General features: G+C 38.4%; 3 protein-coding genes across 3 annotated transcripts in view; 2 read left to right on the top strand and 1 right to left on the bottom strand.

Annotated features, from left to right (window-relative positions):
• The window catches only part of ext1c (exostoses (multiple) 1c), a 74225-nt gene extending 62697 nt beyond the window's left edge, over positions 1–11528 (top strand). The window contains exons 4-12 of the mRNA XM_086062983.1: positions 415–522; positions 3813–3932; positions 5318–5450; positions 5554–5672; positions 7035–7130; positions 7448–7534; positions 7607–7767; positions 9599–9770; positions 10993–11528. Of these exons, the coding sequence (XP_085919109.1) occupies positions 415–522; positions 3813–3932; positions 5318–5450; positions 5554–5672; positions 7035–7130; positions 7448–7534; positions 7607–7767; positions 9599–9770; positions 10993–11178 (1182 nt within the window). The 3' untranslated portion in view covers positions 11179–11528. The remainder of the gene's footprint in view (positions 1–414; positions 523–3812; positions 3933–5317; positions 5451–5553; positions 5673–7034; positions 7131–7447; positions 7535–7606; positions 7768–9598; positions 9771–10992) is intronic.
• Positions 11529–12107: 579 nt separating this feature from the next.
• Positions 12108–14975, bottom strand: LOC147158015 (mediator of RNA polymerase II transcription subunit 30). Its single transcript, XM_086062971.1, has 5 exons — positions 14846–14975; positions 14260–14502; positions 13970–14128; positions 13752–13841; positions 12108–12746 (listed from the first exon to the last, which is right to left on the bottom strand). Exons 2-5 carry the CDS (start codon positions 14488–14490, stop codon positions 12651–12653), a joined length of 576 nt encoding a protein of 191 aa, XP_085919097.1. The 5' UTR covers positions 14491–14502; positions 14846–14975; the 3' UTR covers positions 12108–12650.
• Positions 14976–17070: 2095 nt separating this feature from the next.
• On the top strand, positions 17071–19965 carry LOC147158014 (uncharacterized). The gene is made up of 2 exons (XM_086063397.1): positions 17071–17153; positions 19444–19965. The coding sequence occupies exons 1-2, from the start codon at positions 17088–17090 to the stop codon at positions 19843–19845; spliced, it is 468 nt and encodes a 155-aa protein (XP_085919523.1). The 5' UTR covers positions 17071–17087; the 3' UTR covers positions 19846–19965.
• Positions 19966–23450: the final 3485 nt, after the last annotated feature.

Genomic DNA, 23450 nt, shown 5'->3' with positions numbered 1-23450 from the left:
GGGGAGAGAGAATGCACCATGTTGTTACTGCAACTGGTAGACTGTGGACAGGAAATCGTTTGCAAGAGTTGTCGGGGTTAAAAAGACGTTTTGGGCGTGTGTGTTATTTTTGTTATATATTTAAAAAGCATTTTATTTTCCTAATTACAAACATACATGAGCGTCCAAATACGGTCCTGGGCTATGTTGGTGGCCCGTGCCAAGTGTCCTCTTTTTTGGGAAATGTAAATATGGTCACCCTAGCTTAAAGCTAATTTCGATGAACACGAATAGCAGCATAGTAAATTTGTGATATTGTAACAAATCAAGCTTGCGATTGAACATCATTTTGAAAAGTGTTGTGTCATGTTGTGGTGGAATCAGCACAGCATCAGTTTTTTAGTTTCTCACTATTACATTATAACGTGTGTCCAGGCGGCGTGTATACCTGTGTTGCTGAGCAACGGCTGGGAGCTGCCATTTTCCGACGTCATACAATGGAACCAGGCTGTCATTGAAGGGGACGAGAGACTACTGTTGCAGGTAATGATAATAAGTAGAGGTGTCAAAATTAGTGTGCAAAATTTTAGTTCATTTAAAGTTCATTTAACGCCGCAAATTTTTTTAACGCCCCTTACTTGGAAAGTCTATACTGGTGGAATTCCAGTCGCAATGCAGCAGACACGTCCACGTCAAAATTGAGCAGGAATACATTTAATAATAATTTATATAATTGTGGGTCAAGTTGTATTTTACAATTTTAAAAATGTGCAGAATTTCACATGTTACTTCATGTTAAAAATTCAATAGCTCTTACACTCTAAAAACAGTTGGGTCAAATGTAAACCAATTATGGATCAAAAATGGACCGATCCACTTTCTGGCTCAATTTGACTCAACTTTCTGGGTTGTTTTATACAAAATTACCCAATTTTTTTTGACCCAAGTAAAGACATCTAACCAGTATTTATGAGTTGTTTTACACCAAAAGACACATTTCTTGACTCAAAGTTGGGTCAAATTGACTCAAGTAGAGGATCGGTCCATTTTTTACCCATAGTTGGGTTATTTTAGACCCAACAGTTTTTGAGTGTTATATGAAAAGAAAAATGTCGTCAATGTCTTACAAATGCAGTTATGCCATCTAGTGGCAGAAAAATGACCAACTCGTTTTTTTACCATACAGTGCATCTTTTTATTTTTAGCTCAATCTTATAAATTATATTTCTATTAGTTTAACAATTTTTTTCTCACTTTTATGTTAACAAACAATATTATAAAAACTTAGGAAAAAATATATTTTGTTGTACATTCAGAATAGTTATAAAAATTTGTGATTAATTGTGAGTTAACTATTGAAGTCATGCGATTAATTAGGCTGAAAAATTGCAATTGCCTGACACTCCTACTAACAAGATGAAACAATGCACACAGTTTGGCCAACAGGATGTTCCACATGGCAAACGGTACTAAAAGTAGTGTGTTGTAAGGGGGATATACAATATAAAGATCCTAAATAAGTCAGTTAGTTACAGTGGGGACATGTGAATTCTGCTTTAAGCAAAGGATGAAAGATGCTACTTTGTTTGAAACAGTGTTTGGTATGTCCTCTGAGTTGAGAATGAATTTGTTCCAATTTTGTAAATGTAATTCATAACTAACCAGAATTTTAAACCTTGCTCCAGGGCTGACCTTGCAGACGGGTGTGATTTCCCTTTAGGCTACTGATGAATACATAGCAGGTAACATGGCATGATTAGGAACTGCCAAAAATGTAGGAATCCTATGAAGTTGACTTTACATCCAAGAAACGTATAGATCTGCTTTGTATAGCCGAGCAGTTTTACAAGGTCTGCCTTCCCGTTCTCAAATGGTGTAGCCGCTGTGTGATAACTTTAGAGGTCCTAATCTATCTCTTGACTCAAAAGCTTGCCTCTTGTGACACACATAAACAGAATGAACAAACAAAGCCGGTGCCCGCTCAACACGAGACATTTTCTCCTGTGGCTTGGACGCTTTCCAAGTTGTGGACATGAAATGGAGCGGTGCGCATGAACCCAAACAAGACCAGAGCTGTGTGATGAGAGGAGACGCGCTTAATTGGGTTCCAAAATGAGCCTGACCTCATCAGTGGCATTGCGCATCATCCTATGAACACAACAACATTGATGCTGACATTGTGATCCAAAGTGAATGCAGAGTTTCTGAACCCCACCAGTTTCCTATGCGCAAATTGACTTTGGGTGTATGTTTTTTAGGCGTTTTTGGTCAAAATGACAAGAATGATGAGGTTAATAACAAGAGATGAGGATGTGATGGTAATGTACCTCATTCATTTAATAATTTTTAGATTAGCATTATGGACTTGGTCACTTTTTTCCTTGCGACTGCCACCTCTGGCCTAAAGCGTAACTGCAGCCTCTGTGTAAAGCTTGTTCATGGCGCCACTCCACCCCCCTGAAGAAACTGTGACGTGTTCGGGGCACAGTTTTTGTTAAAAAGTCAGGGCTCTTTGTACTCATCTGGGCATCAGCGGCGCATGTATGATGTAGAAAAGGGTGTGATATTACCTTTTTGAACTGCACAATGCATCTTTAATGTGATTCGTAATGTGCACACAAATAGAAAAATTAAGTATTATTTTCCTTTTGGCTTTTCCCTTCACGGGTCGCCACAGCGAATTAGTTGCCTCCTTCTAACCCTATCCTCTGCATCCTACTGTCAATAAATTAACTGTAACCACTGTTGTTATTTTCTTTTACTCGCCTTATTTGTTAGGGCTCGAGACCTTTTGGAATTCTTCAACGCTGTCTGGGTCAGAGTTTTAGCAGTTTTAATTTGTTCATTCTAGTTTTTTTTTTTACTTTTGTTTTTTAGTAATATCAGAGGTGGCAAATCCAAGTCCAATAAGTAAAAACCCTGCCACAGTTTGGCTTTAGCCCCTGGTGGTACCTAGCTACTGCTAGGGAACTAGCTTGCTAGCTACTGCTAGGGAACTAGCTTGCTAGCTACTGCTAGGGAACTAGCTTGCTAGCTACTGCTAGGGAACTAGCTTGCTAGCTAGCTACTGCTGGGGAACTAGCTAGCTAGCTTCAGGGGCTAAAGCCAAACTGTGACAGGGTTTTTACTTTCTGGACCTGGATTTGCCACTTCTGAATAGTATTAAATAATTTTTAGAGCTCGTTAGTTAGTTTATATTTTTTTGAAAATGCTTTGTTGTAGTTGAGGTTTTTTTTAGGTTTAGAATATTTGTTTTTTGAAATAGTAAATGGCTCTAAATGCTTGACTTTCCTTCTTCTGTACAAAAGTAAAGCAATACCGAAATAAATCAATTTAAAATCGAAAACTGTTAGCTTTATAAGATGTATTCTAGTTAGTTTTGAAAAAAATATTTATTTTTATTTTTTACAATAATTGGTTGTGTATGCCCCCACTGGTCTATACACAGCATTGTGAATCATATTGTGATTGTGGAATATGAATTAAGCAGCAAAATTCACCCGTCCATCTCAGGGGGCGGCCATTTTGCCACTTGCTGTTGACTGAAAATTGCATCACAGTTGCTCAGGTAACGAACAATCACGGCTCACCTGTTTTCTGAAGCTGAGCCGTGATTGGTTGTTACCTGAGCAACTGTATTGTCATTTTCAAAATGGCCGCCCTCTGAGATTGAAAAAACGGGTAGATTTTGCTGTTTCAATTAGTGAGGCTGCATAGAATGTATTATTGTAAATAAAACATTTGGGTTAACTTCCTCTTTAACTATAATAACCTTGTTTGTGGTAAGAGTTATTTTTTGGTGATTTCTCATTAGTCAAATGATTTTTCTTTAGGTGCCGTCCACGGTGAGAGCTGTCGGAAACGAGCGAGTTTTGGCTCTCAGGCAGCGAACGCAGATGCTGTGGGAAGCCTACTTCTCTTCTGTGGACAAGATAGTCCTCACCACACTGGAGGTAAATGCTTCCTTTGACATTCAAAACAAAGGGAAATGATACAATGACAATAAATAGACAACTTTGACCCTTAATGCTGTATGAACAATACCTTTTTTGTTTTTTAACTTATTGTGGCTGCCCTGTAGCAAGCCGAAAAATGAAAATCTTTTAACTTGTGACGAGTCAGCCTCCCCGCTAGCATACAATTTTGTACACAAAACCTCTCTTCTGTTTACTGCCCGTGTGCTGCTATGATTGCATCTTTTAGAAGCGCTTTTTCTGGGAGAGATTTCCATTTGAATCAAACGACCCTCTGTTATGATTATAGAGCTGGATTCCGATCAGTGCTCCCAATTCCTGTGTTCCTTTGACTGTTTTACTTTGTTCTCGCTTTCTTAGGCGTGGGGCGCATTTTCAAAGCACACACCTGAGATGCCTGCAGTATCAAAGCCCCCTTTAATGTACACTTTATCATTATGCTGCAAATCTCAGTCAGAACATGTCCGATCCCGCCTCACTCTCACTTTAATCATCCGGTGGATCCGTTTCCTAAATCTGTGTTATACTACCCTGGACAGGACATTTGTTATTTTTGTTTTAGCACAGTCAAGTAAAAACCCTGCCACAGTTTGGCACGGGTGCTAGCTATCTAGCTAGCTTCCTAGCAGGTAAAAGAGCACCAAGGGAGCTAACTAGCTAGCACCTGGGGCTAAAGCCAAACAAGTTTTTACTTTTCTTTTTATACTACCCTTGACAGGACATTTGTTATTTTTGTTTTAGCACAGACATTATACAGAGGTGGCAAATCCATGTCCAGAAAGTAAAACCCTGCCATAGTTTGGCCTTAGCCCCTGATGCTAGCTAGCTAGCTTCCTAGCAGGCAAACGAGCACCATGGGAGCTAGCTAGGGAGCTACCTGGGGCTAAAGCCAAACTGTCCGTTTTTTTTTTTTTTTTACTTTCTGGACGTGGTCTGCCACCTCTGTGGACAAACAACACACAAAGATTTTTCTCTCCAGTGAAATTCGGAAAGACCACACAGTGAGGCACACGTTCCCTATGCACTTCCATGTTTATAAAAGCAAGGTCTGGCCGCTCCTAGTGTGTTTGCTGCTGGGGATTTATGCTTGAGATAATAAAGGAAAGGTTCTGGAGGTTGGTGATAAGCTGCTTATATACATACAGCAAGCTGAGGGGGGGACCTCTCCCCATGGGAGACAGCTGTGCAGTCAGCCTGAGGTCAGTGAAGCACAGGGCAACAGCGGGATGCCACTGTCGCCGCCTCATGGGCCCCCCCTGTTGGTGTAAATGAGAATGACACCACGGGGAATGGCTCAGATGGCTGATGGTGGAATGATCTTTTTGATCCTATTTTGATCCTATTTTCCCATTTTTCCTCCCCAGATCATTAAGGATCGTGTGTTTTCTCACATATCAAGGAACAAATACATGTGGAACTCCCTGCCGGGAGGTCTACTTGTCCTGCCAGAATATTCCACTCACCTTGCACATTTTCCTTTCTACTACCTGGGGTTAGGTAAACAACACTTTTCGTGTAATTTCTGTATCATAACTGAGATGATAAACAAGAGAAATCTGCCGTCCTTGTGTACAAATAAAATGTGTTTATCTCGCTGAAGGCATCAGCCCGAATCAAGAGTTCACTGCTATCATCCATGCTGTCTCTCCGTTGGTGTCCCAGTCTCAACCCATCATGAAGTTGCTTCAGGTGGTCTCCAAGTCAAAGTACTGCTCACAAGTAGGTAGACTTACGTACGTGTAGATTAGGTGTGTAACAAAAACTGGTTTGAACCGGAAAGTCTTTTTTTTTAATTATTGTTATTATTAAAACGTGAATGCAATCTAACAGAATCATTTAGAAATATATTGAGATACGTTTTGAATCATTTTTTATTGGAGAGATATATCCATGGCACATTAACAATATTGACAAGTTCATTCTAATGTATGTAAAAATGTTTCGTATCCCACGTATTGAAAACCGTATCAAATTGCCTTTTGTGGAGCGATGCACACCCCTAATATATATACACCCAAAGTCAACTGAGATCGGCTCTTGGTCACTATAATAATGATAAGCAGAATAGAAAATGCAGTTGTCTACTGTTAAATTAAAACTCTCGTAGAATTTCCTGATATGATATAATAATACTGACAAGCTGTGTATGTACTTAGCATGTGCATTTTCACAGAAATGAAGAAGAAATGAGAAATTAATGCGAAATTCTTCAAGACAAAATTATACTTTTAATCTACCTCCTTTTCATATTTGTCCTAACCAGGATTATAAAAGTTTTGGATTTTTCTTTATCGTTAGTTTTTCTTTCTTTTTTTTTCTTTTTTTAGAGCAGGTTTGTTAGTTGTATCCTTTTTTTTCTTCAAAAAGGCTTCATTTGCATTTTTATTAGTTTTAGTATTATTTTTAGTTTTGTTTTTTTAATATACATTTTAAAATATATTAATATATATTTTACGCATACAAATTAAAGGTCCCTGTGTATTGTAAGGTAAAGTAAAATTGTACAATTCTCAAACTGTTAGACCTTCCTTCTTCTGTACAGCAAATACATTTAAAATGAACCCTTAACATTTATGCATAATAATTAAATGACAAAGACGAAAACAACGGTCATTTTTGCTATAATCATAGCTATTCACTTACACTGTTTATCTCGATCTTTTTTTCCCCCAGCATTTTTGTTTTCCTTTTATTTCATTAAAATGTTTTTGTTTTGTTTTTTCGATTTTAGTTTTACTTATTTCATTTGTTTTCATTATATAATAACCTTTGGTCCTGGACCACCAAAGCTGTGAGAGGAGAGAATAAAAATAATTCATGTAAAAGCTATCATTTGACTTCTTAATATTGTATTTCATTGTATTATCAGATTTTAAAAAAATAATAATAATGCATATTATATGAGCTTTATACGAGAAAAATGATTATAGGATGCAATAAAATGTCAATTTATTTATTTCTTTTTTTTAAACACTGCATCAGCATGTTTATTGTTGTTTGCTGAGTAAGCAATAAAGTCTTGTCTTTGTCATCTGCTGTGTCTGATTTTGATCAACTGAAATGGTCTCTCTGCTGCGCCAGATCATCATCCTGTGGAACAGCGAGAAAGCGCCACCCAGTCGCAGCAAATGGCCTCCCATGCCAGTCCCCCTCACTGTGACGGACGGCAAGAGGAAGGTCAGTGTCGCTTCCACTGCCGTCATGTCTGAGTGACACACTGGAAGTCACTTGGACTGTTTATCTCCATTTTTTTTGCCATCCTTCATTCTGACATCATCTATCTTCATATCCACATCTTTATCTGACATCTCCATCAACCCAAGTGGCATTCATTTCCATTCATGTCAGTCATTCTGTTTTTATAGCCGCCCTGGCAAAAGCTCATTTATTGTAACGAGATCATCTCTGACTCATTCTCCTAATCTCACAAAGCACACGCCAAATAAAAAGTAGCTCGCGGCGCTGTAAGATTTACTGCTGTATTGCTCTCGCAGACCACCAGTCGGTTCCTGCCTCACGTTGCCATAGAAACCGACGCAGTGTTGAGTCTGGATGAGGACACGGTCCTGTTGACGAGTGAGGTGCGTGCTCACGTGGCAGGATTTGCTGCACGGGTAAATGAGAAGTGTTGTAAAGCGTCCATGTACTTGCAGGTGAACTTTGCCTTCCTGGTTTGGCGGAGTTTCCCTGATCGGATTGTGGGGTATCCTCCTCGGAGTCATTTTTGGGATCCCCTAAAGCACGCCTGGGGCTACACCTCCAAATGGACCAATGATTATTCCATAGTCCTGACTGGGGCTGCCTTCTACCACAGGTAAAACATGTCAAACATAATCACAGACACTACTGGGCAATGAAAACACATGAAAGCAAATTGGAATTTAACTACTCACTGTTGGTGGTACATGGACTCCATCTAGTGGTATGTGAAAGAATCACTGTAAATTATTATTATTTGTTAAAAATGTAATCAAACTCTGCATTATTGTATATATATATTTTTTTTTTTCTTTTATTATTATTATTATTATTTTTTTAATCCAGAACAGTAAGTGTATTTGTTAAGTACCGTTCAGTTGTATTTAAATTTTAAGTATAATAATTTGCATCCAATTTTAAAATATGTAAAAATAAATAAATAAATAATAATAATGTTTTTTTAGACATTTTAATTAAATCATTATTTACCACTGTAAAAACGGTTGGGTAAAAAACTAAATTCTGGGTGATAAAGGGACTGACCGCTACTTGGGTCATTTAATTTTTTTTTTTTAATGTATTTATTTATTTTATTTATTTTTTTTACGCAAAACAACCTGACAAATTGGATAGTTTTGTACAAAACAAAAAAAACAAAAGAAAGAAATCAATTCAAATTGAAAACAGTTGGGTCAAAAATAACCCAATTTTGGTCAATTTGATCCAATTTTTTCTTTTTTTCTTATGTGCACAGAACAACAACAACAACAAAACAAATTGTACTGCTTTGTACCAAAGAAAGAAAGAAAGAACTTGGGTCAAATTTGAAAACAGTTGGGTAAAAAATAACCTCGTTGGGTAAAAAACAAAAACAAAACAATAATCAGTCAAAAAAAATAAGCCAAATTGAAAACAGTTGGGTCAAAAATAAAACAGTTATGGGTCATAAAGGGACTGACCGCTACTTGGGTCAATTTGACCCAACTATTACTTTTTGTATAGCACAAAACAACCCAACAAATTGGATTGCTTTGTACAAACAACAACAAAAAATAAAGAAAGAAAAAAATTGGGCCAAATTATGGGTCATAAAGGGAATGGACTTCTACTTGGGTCATTTGACCCAACTTTAGCTTTTTTCTTCTTCCGTAAAACAACCCAACAAATTGTATTGTTTTGTACAAAAAAATGGGTCAAATCGAAAAACAGTTGAGTCAAAAATAACCCAATTATAAGTTTTAAAAATAAAAGGTCAAATTGAAAGCGGTTGGGTCAAAAGTAAACCGATTATGGGTCAAAAAGAGGCCGACCAATACTTGGAGACCAACATCTGTCGGTCCCTTTTTGACCCATAATTGGGTTACTGAAGACCCACCTATTTTTTATCTTTATGTTCCTTTCCTATAGACCCACTTTCAGCTCAGTAAATGTTACACTTTTGATTTCACAGCTTTCTTGCTGTGGTGGCATCATACACAAACACAGATGCAATGTAATCACATACAAAAGTTGGTATTATGGCACAAACAACAAATTCTAAATACTTTTTCAAAACATCACAGGGAGAAAAAACATGTTTTATGAAAATTTTCCACATTTAATTTCTCCATCTAACAAGCAAACAGTCTTGTCAGATATTTTTTTGTGGTATAATAACTTGCATCTACAATTTCAAGCACTTTAAAGCACTTTATCCAAAATGCAAGCACTTTGCAGACCTTGAAAACACATCAGAAAATAATATTTCATGTGTATGCGCCTGTGGGAAGCACTAACCGCTATTATGTTTCTGTTATTGCCATGACAACCATTGAGCGCCAAATGTTCAACATTGTATGCCCTTCTTATGTAAAGTGTTCCATTATGGCTGATATTATTTATTATTTACGATTCAGTCAAACCTTTATTGGTCTCCTCTTAATTCTGAAATATTGCCACGCGCACAGGTACTACCACCACCTGTTCTCGCACTACCTTCCGCAATCTTTGAGAACGCTGGTGGATCACACGTCCAACTGTGAGGACATTCTGATGAACTTCCTGGTTTCCGCTGTCACCCACCTGCCGCCCATCAAAGTGGCTCAAAGGAAGCAATATAAGGAGTTGCCTAGCCCACAGGTAGGAAGTACTCACGGGTTTATTATTGGTGCACACTTGAAAATATAAAGATAAATACGAAAATATATTATAGTTGACATGGGGCAAATTTGACCCGAGACAGTGTGGTGTATTCAAACCACTGAATCCATTAGAATGTGTTAGTAATTGTACTTTTGCAAATAAATAAATAAGAATAAGAAATGTCTCATTTTAGCATCATGGTAAATGTAGTGCACTTATATAGCACTTTATCGACACCATATGTTGTCTGAGGTGCTTTACCAAGCCTTATATTCACTTTTTTTTTTTTAAACATCGGATCAGTGTACATATGCGGCCGACGCGCTAACACAGCTGCGTCAATTTAAGGAAAATATTTGCTTTTTAGTTTAAAATAACTTACTTTAACCTCAAGGACCCCTCATTGTAACACTGGCCAATGGCAGAAGTTCCCAGTGTGCTTTTTCACTTTTGGTAAAGTTTTACGGTAAATCCATCCGTGCCATGTTTGTTATAGTAGCTAGTTAGCGCTAAGCTAACCCCTGTGAGATGGAGGGCCAAAATTTAAAATAAATAAATGAATACATAAATAAAAACGGATATAAACAATATAATTGAAAAATTAAATACAAAAAATATATATAAATGAAAATAAAAACATACACACACACACGCTTAGGACCACCCCCTCATTTCGTCCTGAAGGAGCGTGTGCAGCGTGAAATAAATGTGAGAGCAGAGCATTTGTATTTATTGATATTTAATTATATTTATACATTTATTTTTATTTTTTAATCTACTTTTTTTTACTTGTATTTATTTATTTATTGATAGCCTTTATATTTTTTTTGTCGTTTTTATTTCCATTAGTATTTTTTTTTTTGTATTTAATTTTTGAATTACTGTATATTTTTTATATGCATTTTTATTTTCACTTTTATTCATGAATTAATTAATTTATTTATTTTTAATTTTAGTCCTCCATACTGTGAGGGTTTGTCTCTTCAGTCCAGCTTTCAAATCTGTAAGCCCCCTTCATGCTAGGGCGTCGTCAGATGCTAACAGCGAAGTAACAACAAGGGCGTTGATAAACTGCCTAAATGGGCTTTATTGACCGATTGCCGAACATTTGAATATAATGCTAATCAGCTGGCGTACACACACAAACATTTCTGTCATTTTCTTTGATGTCAAAACGTGTCAAAGTTGACCTGAATCATTGTCTTATTTTACCCTCCAGGCCACAAAGAACGTCCCCTGGGCGAACCCAGAGCATTTCAACCAGCGCCAAGAGTGCGTCAACACCTTCGCCAACTGGTTTGGCTACATGCCTCTGGTCCACTCTCAATTTCGCCTCGACCCTGTGCTCTTCAAAGATCAAGTGTCAGTCCTCCGCAAGAAATACAAAGACTTGGAGAGGGCGTGATATGACTGAACATTACAAGTGGGCTTTTGGACATCACCAAGTGGAACTTGCTGATGTGATGTCCAGATGAGATGGCGACAGACGGACTCATGAACTGTCACATGGACAGTCAGTCAGGCAGACCCTGGTGGACTGGATCAATACAAAGTCCGGTTAAGTGGGAAGTGAACTCTAACCCCTCTGACATCCTCAGAGGAAGCTTCTGATGGGAGTGTCGTTGCTGAATGCCAGTGCCATGTTCTCGGGCTATTCTTGCCTCGGTATTACTGAGCAAGGGTCTATTACCGAGGAAAACGGACAATTTGACAACACAAAATAAACTAAGACAAATAAAATGATTTGTAAATGCAGACTGTGGTGTTTTTTGACGCTCCCATTTTCATTCACATCCTTGCGGAAGAGAATTAGGGCCTGTGAAGAGAGAAAAGAAAAGTTTGGCAGGATTCTCACTTTATTCTCAAAATAGAATTTAGAATTCGGACTTTAAATCAGAATTCTGAGATTAAAGTCAGAATTCTTACTTTAAAGTTCTCATTTAAAGTTAGAATTCTGAGATTAAAGTCAGAATTCTGTCTTTAATCTCAGAATTCCGACTTTAAAGTAAAAATTCTGACTTCAGTTCTCACTTAGTCAGAATTCTCACTTAAAGCCAGAACCTTTAATCTGAAAATGTTGACATTTAAAGTCAGAATTCTGAGATTAAAGTCAGAATTTTGTGATTAAAGTGACAATTCTGTCTTCAATCTCAGAATTCTGACTTTAAAGTGAGACTAATAGTAGCAATAATGACTTTAAAGTGAAGTAAAGTTTTGACTTCAAAATCAGCATTCTCACTTTAAAGTCAGAATTCCTGAAGTCAGAATTCTGAGATTTTGACTTTTAAATCAGAATCTTGCCAAACTCCACCCCCCCCTTCACTGGCCCTCATCCTCTTTCCGTACATCCTTGAAGGAACACGTCAAACTTTTTTTTTTTTTTTTACATATTAGAAAAACAATTTTATTTGATACAAAACAGATGACCCAGTTGGCAAAATTACATTCACAGGCAAGCAAGCCTGAACAAGGACAAACTCTGTTGAGCATTGAGGAAGACTCATTAAGCACACGCATGCACATACGCACTCGCAGTGCAAAACACCTGAGATGTACTGTACATAGCTGCCAAGGGGCCCGTTGGATCAGTGCACCCCTCACTTTTCAGAAGGCGCATGATGAGCACAATATTACTTACACCGTGTGCTTTATGCGTCGGATGTTGAGACAGCAGATGGTAGCAAAGAACTGTTGTCGTGACTCAATGGAATACAAGTTCTTCCACAAATGAGTTCATAACTTATTCAGCAAAAATAGAACAAATCATTCAGCTGCCTTGCAATTACTCAATTATCTCCGACATGGGTTCACTGTACAACAGAGTGTATCTTGAATGTTGCCCTGCAAATGCTCTCCCAGTCAGTCCTTCAGGATTGCTCATTTCCTTAGCGTCAACATGGCATTGACGTCCCACAGCAAGTTCCTCATCTGATCCATAAGAACCTTCATCTCCTGGTTCTTCTGACGCACTTTCTGCAAATGGTGACAAGTCAAAAACATTCATTTTACATATATGGGTCATCGAGGGATAAGTTTGTCTGATGGTGGCCATTTTATGAATTATCATGTTGTAAGACTAAAAAGTTAACAGTTAAAAGGAGTGAGAAACATTGATGGTATATATTTGTATTGAGATAATTTGCTACCACTAGGTGGCAGTAGTGTTTCATGCTAGACATCAGTGGGGAAAAAAAGTAAATTTTTCTTTTCAAATTCAAAGCGATTTGCAGAGGTGGCAAAACCAGGTCCAGAAAGTGGAAACCCTGTCCCTAGTGCTAGCTAGCTAGCTAGCTCCCTAGCAGGTAAACGAGCACCAACGAGTACCATGGGTGCTAGCTAACTAGCACTAGGGGCTAAAGCCAAGCGCCCAGGCCCCTCGCAGGTAAACAAGCACCAAGGGTGCTACCTGCTAGCTAGCTAGCTAGCTAGCTAGCAGGTAAACGAGCACCAGGGGAGCTAGCTAGGGAGCTAGCTAACTATCACCTTAGGCTAAAGCCAAACTGTGGCAGGATTTTTACTTTCTGGACCTAGATTTGGCACCTCTGGCAATTTGCAGCTGGAAAATTAAGCATCGTGGACTCCGGGCCATTTTATTAAATGTAAATTAAAACTAGTGACTCCTTTGTACAACGTATGTAAAATAAAGCATCAAGGCCTTAATTTTAACAAAATCTATTTAATGGGTTTTAATGACTTGCAGAAACCGTGTCAAATTCATATTTGGACATCATGTGATAAGACCTAAAAAAAATATTTTTTTCTAACAATACTTGTGTGTGGCTAGCTAGCTTGTTTTGTTTAGATGGCTTATTGTTAGCCTCATGACTTTGTTGAAAATATGTATAAAGCTTTCCATGACAGATTCATGTTCTAAATTGTAGATGTCCTATATCGTAGATAACAGTAAACAATAATAAAGAATAACTGTTATGTGTTTTTATAATCAACTGGGTCTGATAAAATCCTCATATAATTCACCTCGAGGACTTCTTTTCGCTCCTGGTGGACTGAAGGACTACAAGGCTCCACTCTGACGTTGACCAACTCTTCTCCAACATACGGCACAAGCTGAGAAAATATATATTGTACAGTATATTATGAAAACGAGGTTGAACAGAGAGAAAAACAACCCGAGCAACACCACTGTAAATAACAAACACATCGTATGCATGCATCATAAAGGTTGTTTTTCTGACCTCCGACGGCCCCTCCTGTAGGTCAGCCGTCATCTCCACGCAGCGTTCGTACAGGAGGCGAAGTTTGCGGAAGAGCAGGGCGAGCTGCCTCAAGTGCTCCTGGAGTTTGCCAAAGCGATCCTGGTACATTGCCTGACTCTGAGTCACACCATTGGGAAGCTGAAACATAGATAAGGACGGGCAGATAATGATATGTTTATCTTGAGTTTCGCTTCGTCATTTAAAAAAAAAGAAAGATTTTTCATACGATCAATTCAAATGAAAATTCAAGCGGTTTCTATCTTTCTTACTTGCGTTGCCCGTGTGATTTGAAAGATCTCCATGGTGCGAGTGACGATGTCCTGGACGGTTTCCTGTCCGATGCGGCACAGGAACACGGGAGAGATCTCTCTGAGGGCGCCCTGGGGTGGCATCGTCTGCTGACCTGCGGCCATGGCGCCAGTGGGCATGTGAGGGGGCTGTTGCTGCTGCTGAGGGGGCATCCCTGCCATGCCCGTCTTCTGTGGCATTGATGCTGCCATCACTACACGAAGCTGAGAGAGAAATAATCAACTATCATCTATTCGAGTCTTTTTTAATAGAGAAATAGAAACAACCGTCATGATTGCAGTGTGGTCTGAAGTGCATGGCGAATTAAGTGAAGTTATGTTTACTATCAAAACATCTCGTCACAGCTTTGACTAAAGGATAAAAAATGAAGTTCCACAATACATCAAATACAACGGCTGATCATGCACCCGATTGAAATACAGTGAGCAACTGTGCTTTATTGATTGCTTGCCAGGCTAAGATGCTAACGTTTTCCAAACAAAGGACGTTTTAACAAACCAGTCGCGATGTATAACGAATTCACAGAAGCAAACAGACATTGCATACCGTGATTTACGATGCCCTTTGGTTGTAGTATGTCCCAAAAGAATTTGGTTGACGGCGTGTTTTTGTTTCGCTCTGCAAGAAATGTTCATTCCTTTTTGACGACATCCATTCATATTCTCCTTCTGTGATGTTTACCGGCAGAGTATGTGTGGCCAAAGCGCACTACTGCCGCCCACAGGTCACCTTTGGAACACTACAAAAAGAAAAATCCCAATTTCTAGTCTGAGTTCAGAGACATTTTTTGTGTCCTTTTTATAATCTATTGTCCGGAATAACACCTTTGACATATTTTACCTCGGAAGCGTATTGTATTCGCTGTTTTTCCGAAATTTGGTTTTGTTGTTTTTTTATATAGTTTTATGCAATGCCCCCCCCCCCTTCTTCTGCGTTTTTCTGAATGTTTTTTTCTGAATGTTATGACAGGAAAACAATAAAAAATAAAAATAAGAAAAACTTGAATTAAGAAAAAAAAACGGGGACAATTCTGTATGGAATATTCAACATTTTTAGTATAAAATTGTCCAATTATTACATACGGAATATATAAATAAAAAAATAAGTTTTTCTGAATCATTTTGTAATGACAGAAAAAACTGAAAAATATTCAGAAAAGCATAAAAAAAATCCATATGGAATATTGAATGTTTCAATAATATATGACAGGAAACCATATAAAAAAAACTGGAGTTTATTTTTTTGTAGGGGGCACTAAAGAGAAAGAAAATATTCAAGAAAACAAAGCCCCCAAAAATTTGTCAGAAAAAAACCCAGGATTTTCTTTTCAAGTGAATGCAATACACTTCTGTACATGTTCTACTTGTGCATGCTATCAATTTGTCCATCCACAGGTGGCAAAACACACTGATTCAACTCATTAAGTAAACTGTGCACCCTATGAAATGTAATTAAGTACAAAATCAAACAATATATATCTAAATACATCATATCATTTCACAGCCCCACCATTAGAACGTGATTTGTCTTTAGCAAATCATTGTTCACTTTGTGTTTAAATGACATGACGAGCCTGGCCACAGTTTGCATGACACGATGCCAAAGGTTCAATTTACTGTCACGCTTTCACAGTTTCAAGGAAGTAAACTCCATTTTATGTTAGCACAGCTTTTGTTGTCCTTAAAAAAAAGGCAGTGATTATTTCAGTTACTTTTTTTTTTTTTTATATAATTTTAAAATGTTGGTAAAGAAAGGAATAAAGAATGATGTTTCCCTCTTGTAGCAAAGCAGCGTGTGCGTGCTTATGTCGGTCTTGTTTATAGAAAATGGATGGATGCCAATTGTTGAAGAATCAAGGTGGCATGTAGGGCAACAACAAGCTGTCACAAGACTGCTATTTTCTTTTTCTTTTACATTCCTACACACTTGATAATAAAACTCAAACAGCAAAATACTCTCTTTTTTTGTTACTATAGTTATGCCAAGAATTAGTTCTCTGCCTGCTTCAGTTGAGCTGAAAGGAATTCTTATCCACTCACAATGTCAATACAGCACTTGGCTGATTTTTTTGAAAGTTAAATTCCTTCTTCTTCTAGTTAATCATATCAGTTTCCCTCGGTTACTGTGCATTGTTGAATAAATCTGGGGAAAGGTACAATAAATGTTTTCAATACTGAGAGGAATTTATCACTATACAAATGTACAGAACTGATACCAGCATATAATGTTTAAACAGCTGTTAAAATTTGTTTTTATATAAATAAATAAAAATACTAAAAGTGGTTCATTCTAATGTCATTTGTCAAAAATAAATGAACATTCTGTCTTTTGGCCAATTAACATCAGATTATCAGTATCTGAAGTTTGAAGTGTTTGTACAGTCGATGTTCTTAAGTGTAAATGTTGATATGATAAATATGTTGCGTCATGAGGTGCTAATGTTCTACCATTGATCCTGTTCAAGGTCACGAGCGGTCAGCCTGGAGTGATGGTGAACCTTTTTTGATCTAATATTGTCCTACAATTTTCTATGATAGTGAACTGATGTAGAAGTGTATGCTTGGTGGAATGGCGTCACGGTAAATGGATGACAAAAGCATAGCAGGGTTATTTTGTCGATGAAATAAAGGCTAGCATAGTGAAATGTATCTGAGCACGGTGCAGGATTTTTCTCTTCTCGCCTGCCCCTGACAGCGATTTCTTATCAGCATCAGAGTGGTATAAAAAAGACCAGCGCAAAACTGGGGGCAGACTTCGTGTTAAAAGAAACAGACAGGAAGAGACTACAATGGAGAAGATGGCAATGTTTGTCCTCTTTGTATGGTTGATCTTCATGGCGGCAAGCTTTACTGAGGTAAGAGCACTTTCAGCAGTATTCTTATTTTTTATTTTTTCCAATAACATTTTTCTACAATTAAATTTAATTATTGCACTTACACTTAATTTGACCTCAATTAGTTTCACAAACGTATTGGGCCAATTTTACATTTGAAAAATCTCACAAAAATGACATCAAATGGAATAAAAGAGAATTAAAACCAAGATACATTATTTGTTGTGAATAAATATTAATTATAGGAAAGCAAAGTGTGGAGAGTCTCTGTAATTCCCAAACAGTATTGAGGATTCTATTTAGTCTTGCATAATATTCAAAGTTATTATTATTATTTTTGTAGTTTAACATTTAGTGTCATTGTGAATCAACAGAAGCATCTACCTCATTTTTTTTCTTTTTACCTCTTTATAAAAATGCATTGGGCCAATTTTACATTTGAAAAATCTCACAAAAATGACACCTAAAATGGAATAAAAGAGCATTAAAACCAAGATACATTATTTGTTGTGAACATTTTTTAATTATTGGGCAAATTAAGTGAAATTCTATGATTTACTAATAATATTTAACTACAGTGTATTTCTAATTTCATGTACCTGTAATTTCCAAACAGTATTGAGTATTCTATTTAGTCTTGCGTAATAAAAAAAAAAAATTTTTACACTTAGTGTCATTCTGAATCAACAGAAGCGTCTACCTCAATAATTTATTTATTTATTTATTTATATTCTACCTCTTTGTAAAAAAACAACAATGACTTTTGAGATTCATGCGTTTAATAGGACAACAACCATATAAAGTGTTGATGCAAATTAGGATTAAATTTTTTTTAACATTTGCATAAAATTCATATACAGCAGCGGGGAGTTTGGTGACTTGCTCAAGGGCAGGTTAGTCATTTCCTTTTTTTGGTCACGAGTCATATACAAGTACAGTTGACAAATAAAATAGCAAGTCAAAACAATGATATAACGCATACAGTTGGTGTTGATGTGTGTTGGTTTTTATCCAGCATGCAAATATGCAAAGTGTGGTTAAGGTATTTCATGCCTCATCTAGTCGGCTTGACCTTTGCATGATGTGACCGTGAATGATTTGCCTCTGGAACAGCAACTCACTATTATCCAGCCACCTTTTTATCTGGCGGCTTCACATGGACAGGAAATGTTGAAGGTTGAGTGACACCAAGAGAACAACGAGAGGAAACTTTCATCACTTTGAAAAGCCGGTTTTTATTTAAATGAGTTTGCAACTGCGGTGCTTTAAATAATGGTTTCGTTGATTTTGACTGATAGTCGATATAAATACTACACTATATTCAGTATACAATTCTACTGGCCGATAATAATAATCGGATGGAGATGGAGTTTTGACGTTTAAACGCTAATATAATATTATGGTACTTTCTCATAGAACAGTAAATGTTGTTCATTTTATTATATGTGAATTATATACCTCTCTATTCTCTCATGTGCCCAATAATAAAAGTGTTATCAGATTTATTTATTTTTATTTTTTTTGTGTGCAAAATATTGGAATTAGCATTCAATTAGCAATAACCCATATATATATATATATATATATATATATATATATATGACTTCATAATTACTTTAATAGTTAACTCACAATTAATTGGAAATTTTATGTCTGTTCTGAATGTACAATAAAATATATGTCTTCTAAGTTTTCATACTCATGTTAATATAAAAGGTAAAAAAAAACATTAAAAAAAATGTTAAACTAATAGAAACATGACTGCATCTTTAGTCATTGATACAGAAATTTAATAGTAATTAATAAAATTGTGTTAAAATTAAAAAGTTGCACTTGGAAAGAAAACAAGTGTGATATTGATTTGTTGGTCATTTTTCTACCACTCGATGTCATAATTGCATTTGTAAGACGTTGGTGACAACTCGGTGCATTTTTATTTTCATATTAAGAGTTATCTAATCTTTAACATGAAATCACTTGTGAAATTCTGCACATTTTTAAAATTGTAAAATATAACTTAACTCCAGTCTGCACAAATGTATGCATTATTATTAAGTTATTACTGCAAAATTTTGATGTGGATGTGTCTGCTGCGTTGCGACTGGAATTCCCGCAGAAGGCTTTCCAAGTAAGGGGAGGTCATCAATCGTGCGTTAAAAACAATTGTGGCTTTAAAGGTACTTTAAATTAACTCAAAATGAACACACAAATTTTGACACCCCTAATATATATTCATATTTTACCATCAATGTTGACATGATAGTTGTTGCGTGTTTGTGGCTTCTCCAATGGACGCGTGATTCTTTTGCAGGGACTAACAGTGACTGCGTGTACCTCGTGTACGAGCGAAACAAGCCTGGCCGAGAACACCCAACACGACACTTCTTCCCAGCCGACATCGACCTCACCGGCACCCAGCCGCTCCTCGACTCATGACCACACTTTTGACACCTCAACCCCAGCGTCACGCCCCCCATTTTCCACCTTGGCGGCATCAGCGATCACCACAGCATCAAGGCAGCCCACAGCATCCTCTGGAAGCGCCTCGAACCCTGGACCGACAATTTTGACTCCAACCCTGGCACCGTCCCCGAGTGAGACCACTTCTGTGGGACCCGCAGCCACAACATTAAAAGCAGGGACTTGTTCTTTGTTTGAATTGTGCAGCCCAATTCTCGTATGCGTAATCTCCGTTCTAATCTGCAACGCATAGAAGGCGAGACCACTGGACTCTTGCGAAGGCTCAGATTGTGACAAAATATTTATTTCAAAGGAAAAGTCTTTTGATATTTTTCTGTTTTTAACTAAGAATGATTAAAACATTCAGATTTGATTATGTGTGGAATACTTCTGGTGGAAAATAATTAGAACCTCAGTATATTTGCAAACCTTTCTAAGAATTTGGTATTAACCAGTTGAAATAACATAATATAGCATTATTTTTTTTATTTTGAATTAATATTATAAGTATTGCTATTATTGTTGTTATTATCACATACTTTAATATGTGTTTTAAAAAATCCAGTACTTTTATATAATATGCACATTTATAGGATAGTGTAGTTCACACATAAAATAGCAAGTTTTTATGATATTAAAAAAGTATGATCCAGATAACTCATTTCAAAACGTTTCCTACCCTTAATGTGATGTATGACCTCTCTCAATTAAAAAGAAGAATGCAATTTTTTTCAAAAGGAAATGAAAAATAGCTTAAGATGGAACCCAACGTAAGCAGATACAATGAAAACAGCAGAGGCCCCGAAATTGAACCCTGTGGAACACCATACGATATACATGTGAATTTAAATTGCACATATTTGTCCGACCAATTTTTGTTTTTACTTAACATAATTAGTATGCCGTCAAGCTGAAGAAGGAGTCCTATTGGGCCTTTTTGGCCTGTGGGACTCCGGAGGCTGCTGACAGGTACCGGCTGGCCAAGCGGAATGCGGCTTCGGTGGTCGCTGAGGCAAAAACTCGGACATGGGAGGAGTTCGGTGAGGCCATGGAGAACGACTTCCGGACGGCTTCGAGGAAATTCTGGTCCACCATCCGGCGTCTCAGGAGGGGAAAGCAGTGCGCCATTAACACTGTGTATAGTGGAGATGGGGTGCTGTTGACCTCGACTTGGGACGTCGTGAATCGGTGGGGAGAATACTTCGAAGACCTCCTCAATTCCACCAACACGCCTTCCTTTGAGGAAGCAGGGTCTGGGGACTCTGAGGTGGGCCCCCCTATCTCTGGGGTCGAAGTCACTGAAGTGGTTGGAAAGCTTCTCGGTGGCAGGGCCTCGGGGGTGGATGAGGTTCGCCCGGAGTTCCTAAAGGCTCTGGATGTAGTGGGGCTGTCGTGGTTGACACGTCTCTACAACATCGCGTGGACATCAGGGACAGTGCCTCTGGATTGGCAGACCGGGGTGGTGGTTCCTCTTTTTAAGAAGGGGGACCGGAGGGTGTGTTCCAACTTTAGAGGGATCACACTCCTCAGCCTCCCAGGTAAGGTCTATTCGGGGGTGCTGCAGAGGAGGATCCGTCGGGAAGTTGAATCTCGGATTCAGGAGGAGCAGTGTGGTTTTCGTCCCGGCCGTGGAACAGTGGACCAGCTCTACACCCTCAGCAGGATCCTTGAGGGTGCGTGGGAGTTCGCCCAACCAGTCCACATGTGTTTTGTGGACTTGGAGAAGGCGTTTGACCGTGTCCCTCGGGGAGTCCTGTGGGGGGTGCTTCGGGAGTATGGGGTACCGGGCCCCCTGATACGGGCTATTCGGTCCCTGTACGACCGATGTCAGAGTTTGGTCCGCATTGCCGGCAGTAAGTCGAATTCGTTTCCTGTGAGGGTCGGACTCCGTCAAGGTTGCCCTTTGTCACCGATTCTGTTCGTAATTTTTATGGACAGAATTTCTAGGCGCAGCCGGAGTGTCGAGGGGGTCCGGTTTGGTGGCCTCAACATTGCATCTCTGCTTTTTGCAGATGATGTGGTGCTGCTGGCTTCTTCAAGCCGTGATCTCCAGCTCTCACTGGAGCGGTTTGCAGCCGAGTGTGAAGCGGTTGGGATGAGGATCAGCACCTCCAAATCCGAGACTATGGTCCTCAGTCGGAAAAGGGTGGAGTGCTCTCTGCGGGTCGGGGATGAGGTCCTGCCCCAAGTGGAGGAGTTCAAGTATCTTGGGGTCTTGTTCACGAGTGAGGGTAGGTTAGAGCGGGAGATCGACAGACGGATCGGTGCAGCGTCTGCAGTGATGCGGACGCTGTATCGGTCCGTTGTGGTGAAGAAGGAGCTGAGCCGAAAGGCAAAGCTCTCGATTTACCGGTCGATCTACGTTCCTGTCCTCACCTATGGTCACGAGCTGTGGGTCGTGACCGAAAGAACAAGATCCCGGATACAAGCGGCCGAAATGAGTTTCCTCCGCAGGGTAGCCGGGCTCTCCCTTAGAGATAGGGTGAGAAGCTCGGTCATTCGGGAGGGACTCAGCGTCGAGCCGCTACTCCTCCACGTTGAGAGGAACCAGTTGAGGTGGCTGGGGCATCTGGTTCGGATGCCTCCTGGGCGCCTCCCTGGGGAGGTGTTCCGGGCATGTCCTACCGGCAGGAGGCCCCGGGGACGACCCAGGACACGCTGGAGAGACTACGTCTCACGGCTGGCCTGGGAACGCCTTGGGATCCCATCGGAGGAGCTGGCTGAAGTGGCTAGGGAGAGGGAAGTCTGGGCTTCCCTGCTAAAGCTGCTGCCCCCGCGACCCGACCCCGGATAAGCGGAATTGAAGACGGAACGGAACGGAACGGAATTAGTATGAAGGGATTAAAATAATAAAGATATCACATGATGTACCGTCATAAAAGTCACAAGTCCAATACTGAGTGCACCAAATTCGCTGTGTGACAGAAATAGCACCAGTGTATTAAAAGTTATTTAGTAACTCAGAGGGCCCAACAGCAATCTTTATAAATTACAATTTCTAAATTAAATTTAATAGATAAATTCTTTATAAATTAAATTTGATAAATTAACAAATTAATTTTTTTTAATTAAATGTAATTGATACATTCTTTATTAATCAAATGTTATAAATTAACAAATTAATTTTTTTTAATAAATTGAATTTATAAATTATTTATAAATTCAATTTGATATATTAACAAATTAAATTTTATAAATTAAATTTTGTTTATAAATTATTTATAAATGAATTTAAAAAAATAGTTGTGATAATATTTATATTTTGTGTTTTTCTTGACGAAACAATACACAAGATGGAGGGTGGGAGTGAGATTTTGCATTTGTGGTTTATAACCCGGATGGAAGGCGAGAACTGCTTTCCGCTATGGAAACAGGTATCAGGTGCACAATCTAAAAGACTTGAGAAAGGAGAGCAAGTGGGATTTTGGAGCTCCACATTTTCCATTACAGTTTATTGATTGTTAACCTCAGACGACGAGATAGAGAAAGAAATGGTTGATCCGCATAAAGTGAAGATTTTGAGGGTCAGGAAAGATGACTACAATCCCTTCAACAGGAAATCATCTTGCAGGATGAAGTATCTTGTCCCGAGTTTCTTTTCACTGGCTCTGCTGGAAATTGTCTTTGTGCAGGTAAACACGCTTATGTAATGGTGATGGAGGAACATTTACTGAGGAAGCTTAGTCATTAAAAATATTTCAATACATTTACTATAATGATAAGAACGGAAGAAGATTAGGGCCAGTGAAGAGAAAAAAAAAGATAGGCAAGATTCTGACTTTATTCTCAGCGTTCCGCCTTTAAAGTGAGAATTCTGAGATTAAAATCAGAATTATGTGATTCAAATCAAAATTCTCA

The sequence above is a fragment of the Leptonotus elevatus genome, chromosome 19 (genome assembly GCF_054856555.1).
Source record: "Leptonotus elevatus isolate MCC_2025b chromosome 19, RoL_Lele_1.0, whole genome shotgun sequence".
Taxonomy (NCBI): domain Eukaryota; kingdom Metazoa; phylum Chordata; class Actinopteri; order Syngnathiformes; family Syngnathidae; genus Leptonotus; species Leptonotus elevatus.
The sequence above is the reverse complement of the archived record's forward strand: the minus strand, read 5'-3'. Positions and strand labels throughout refer to the sequence as shown.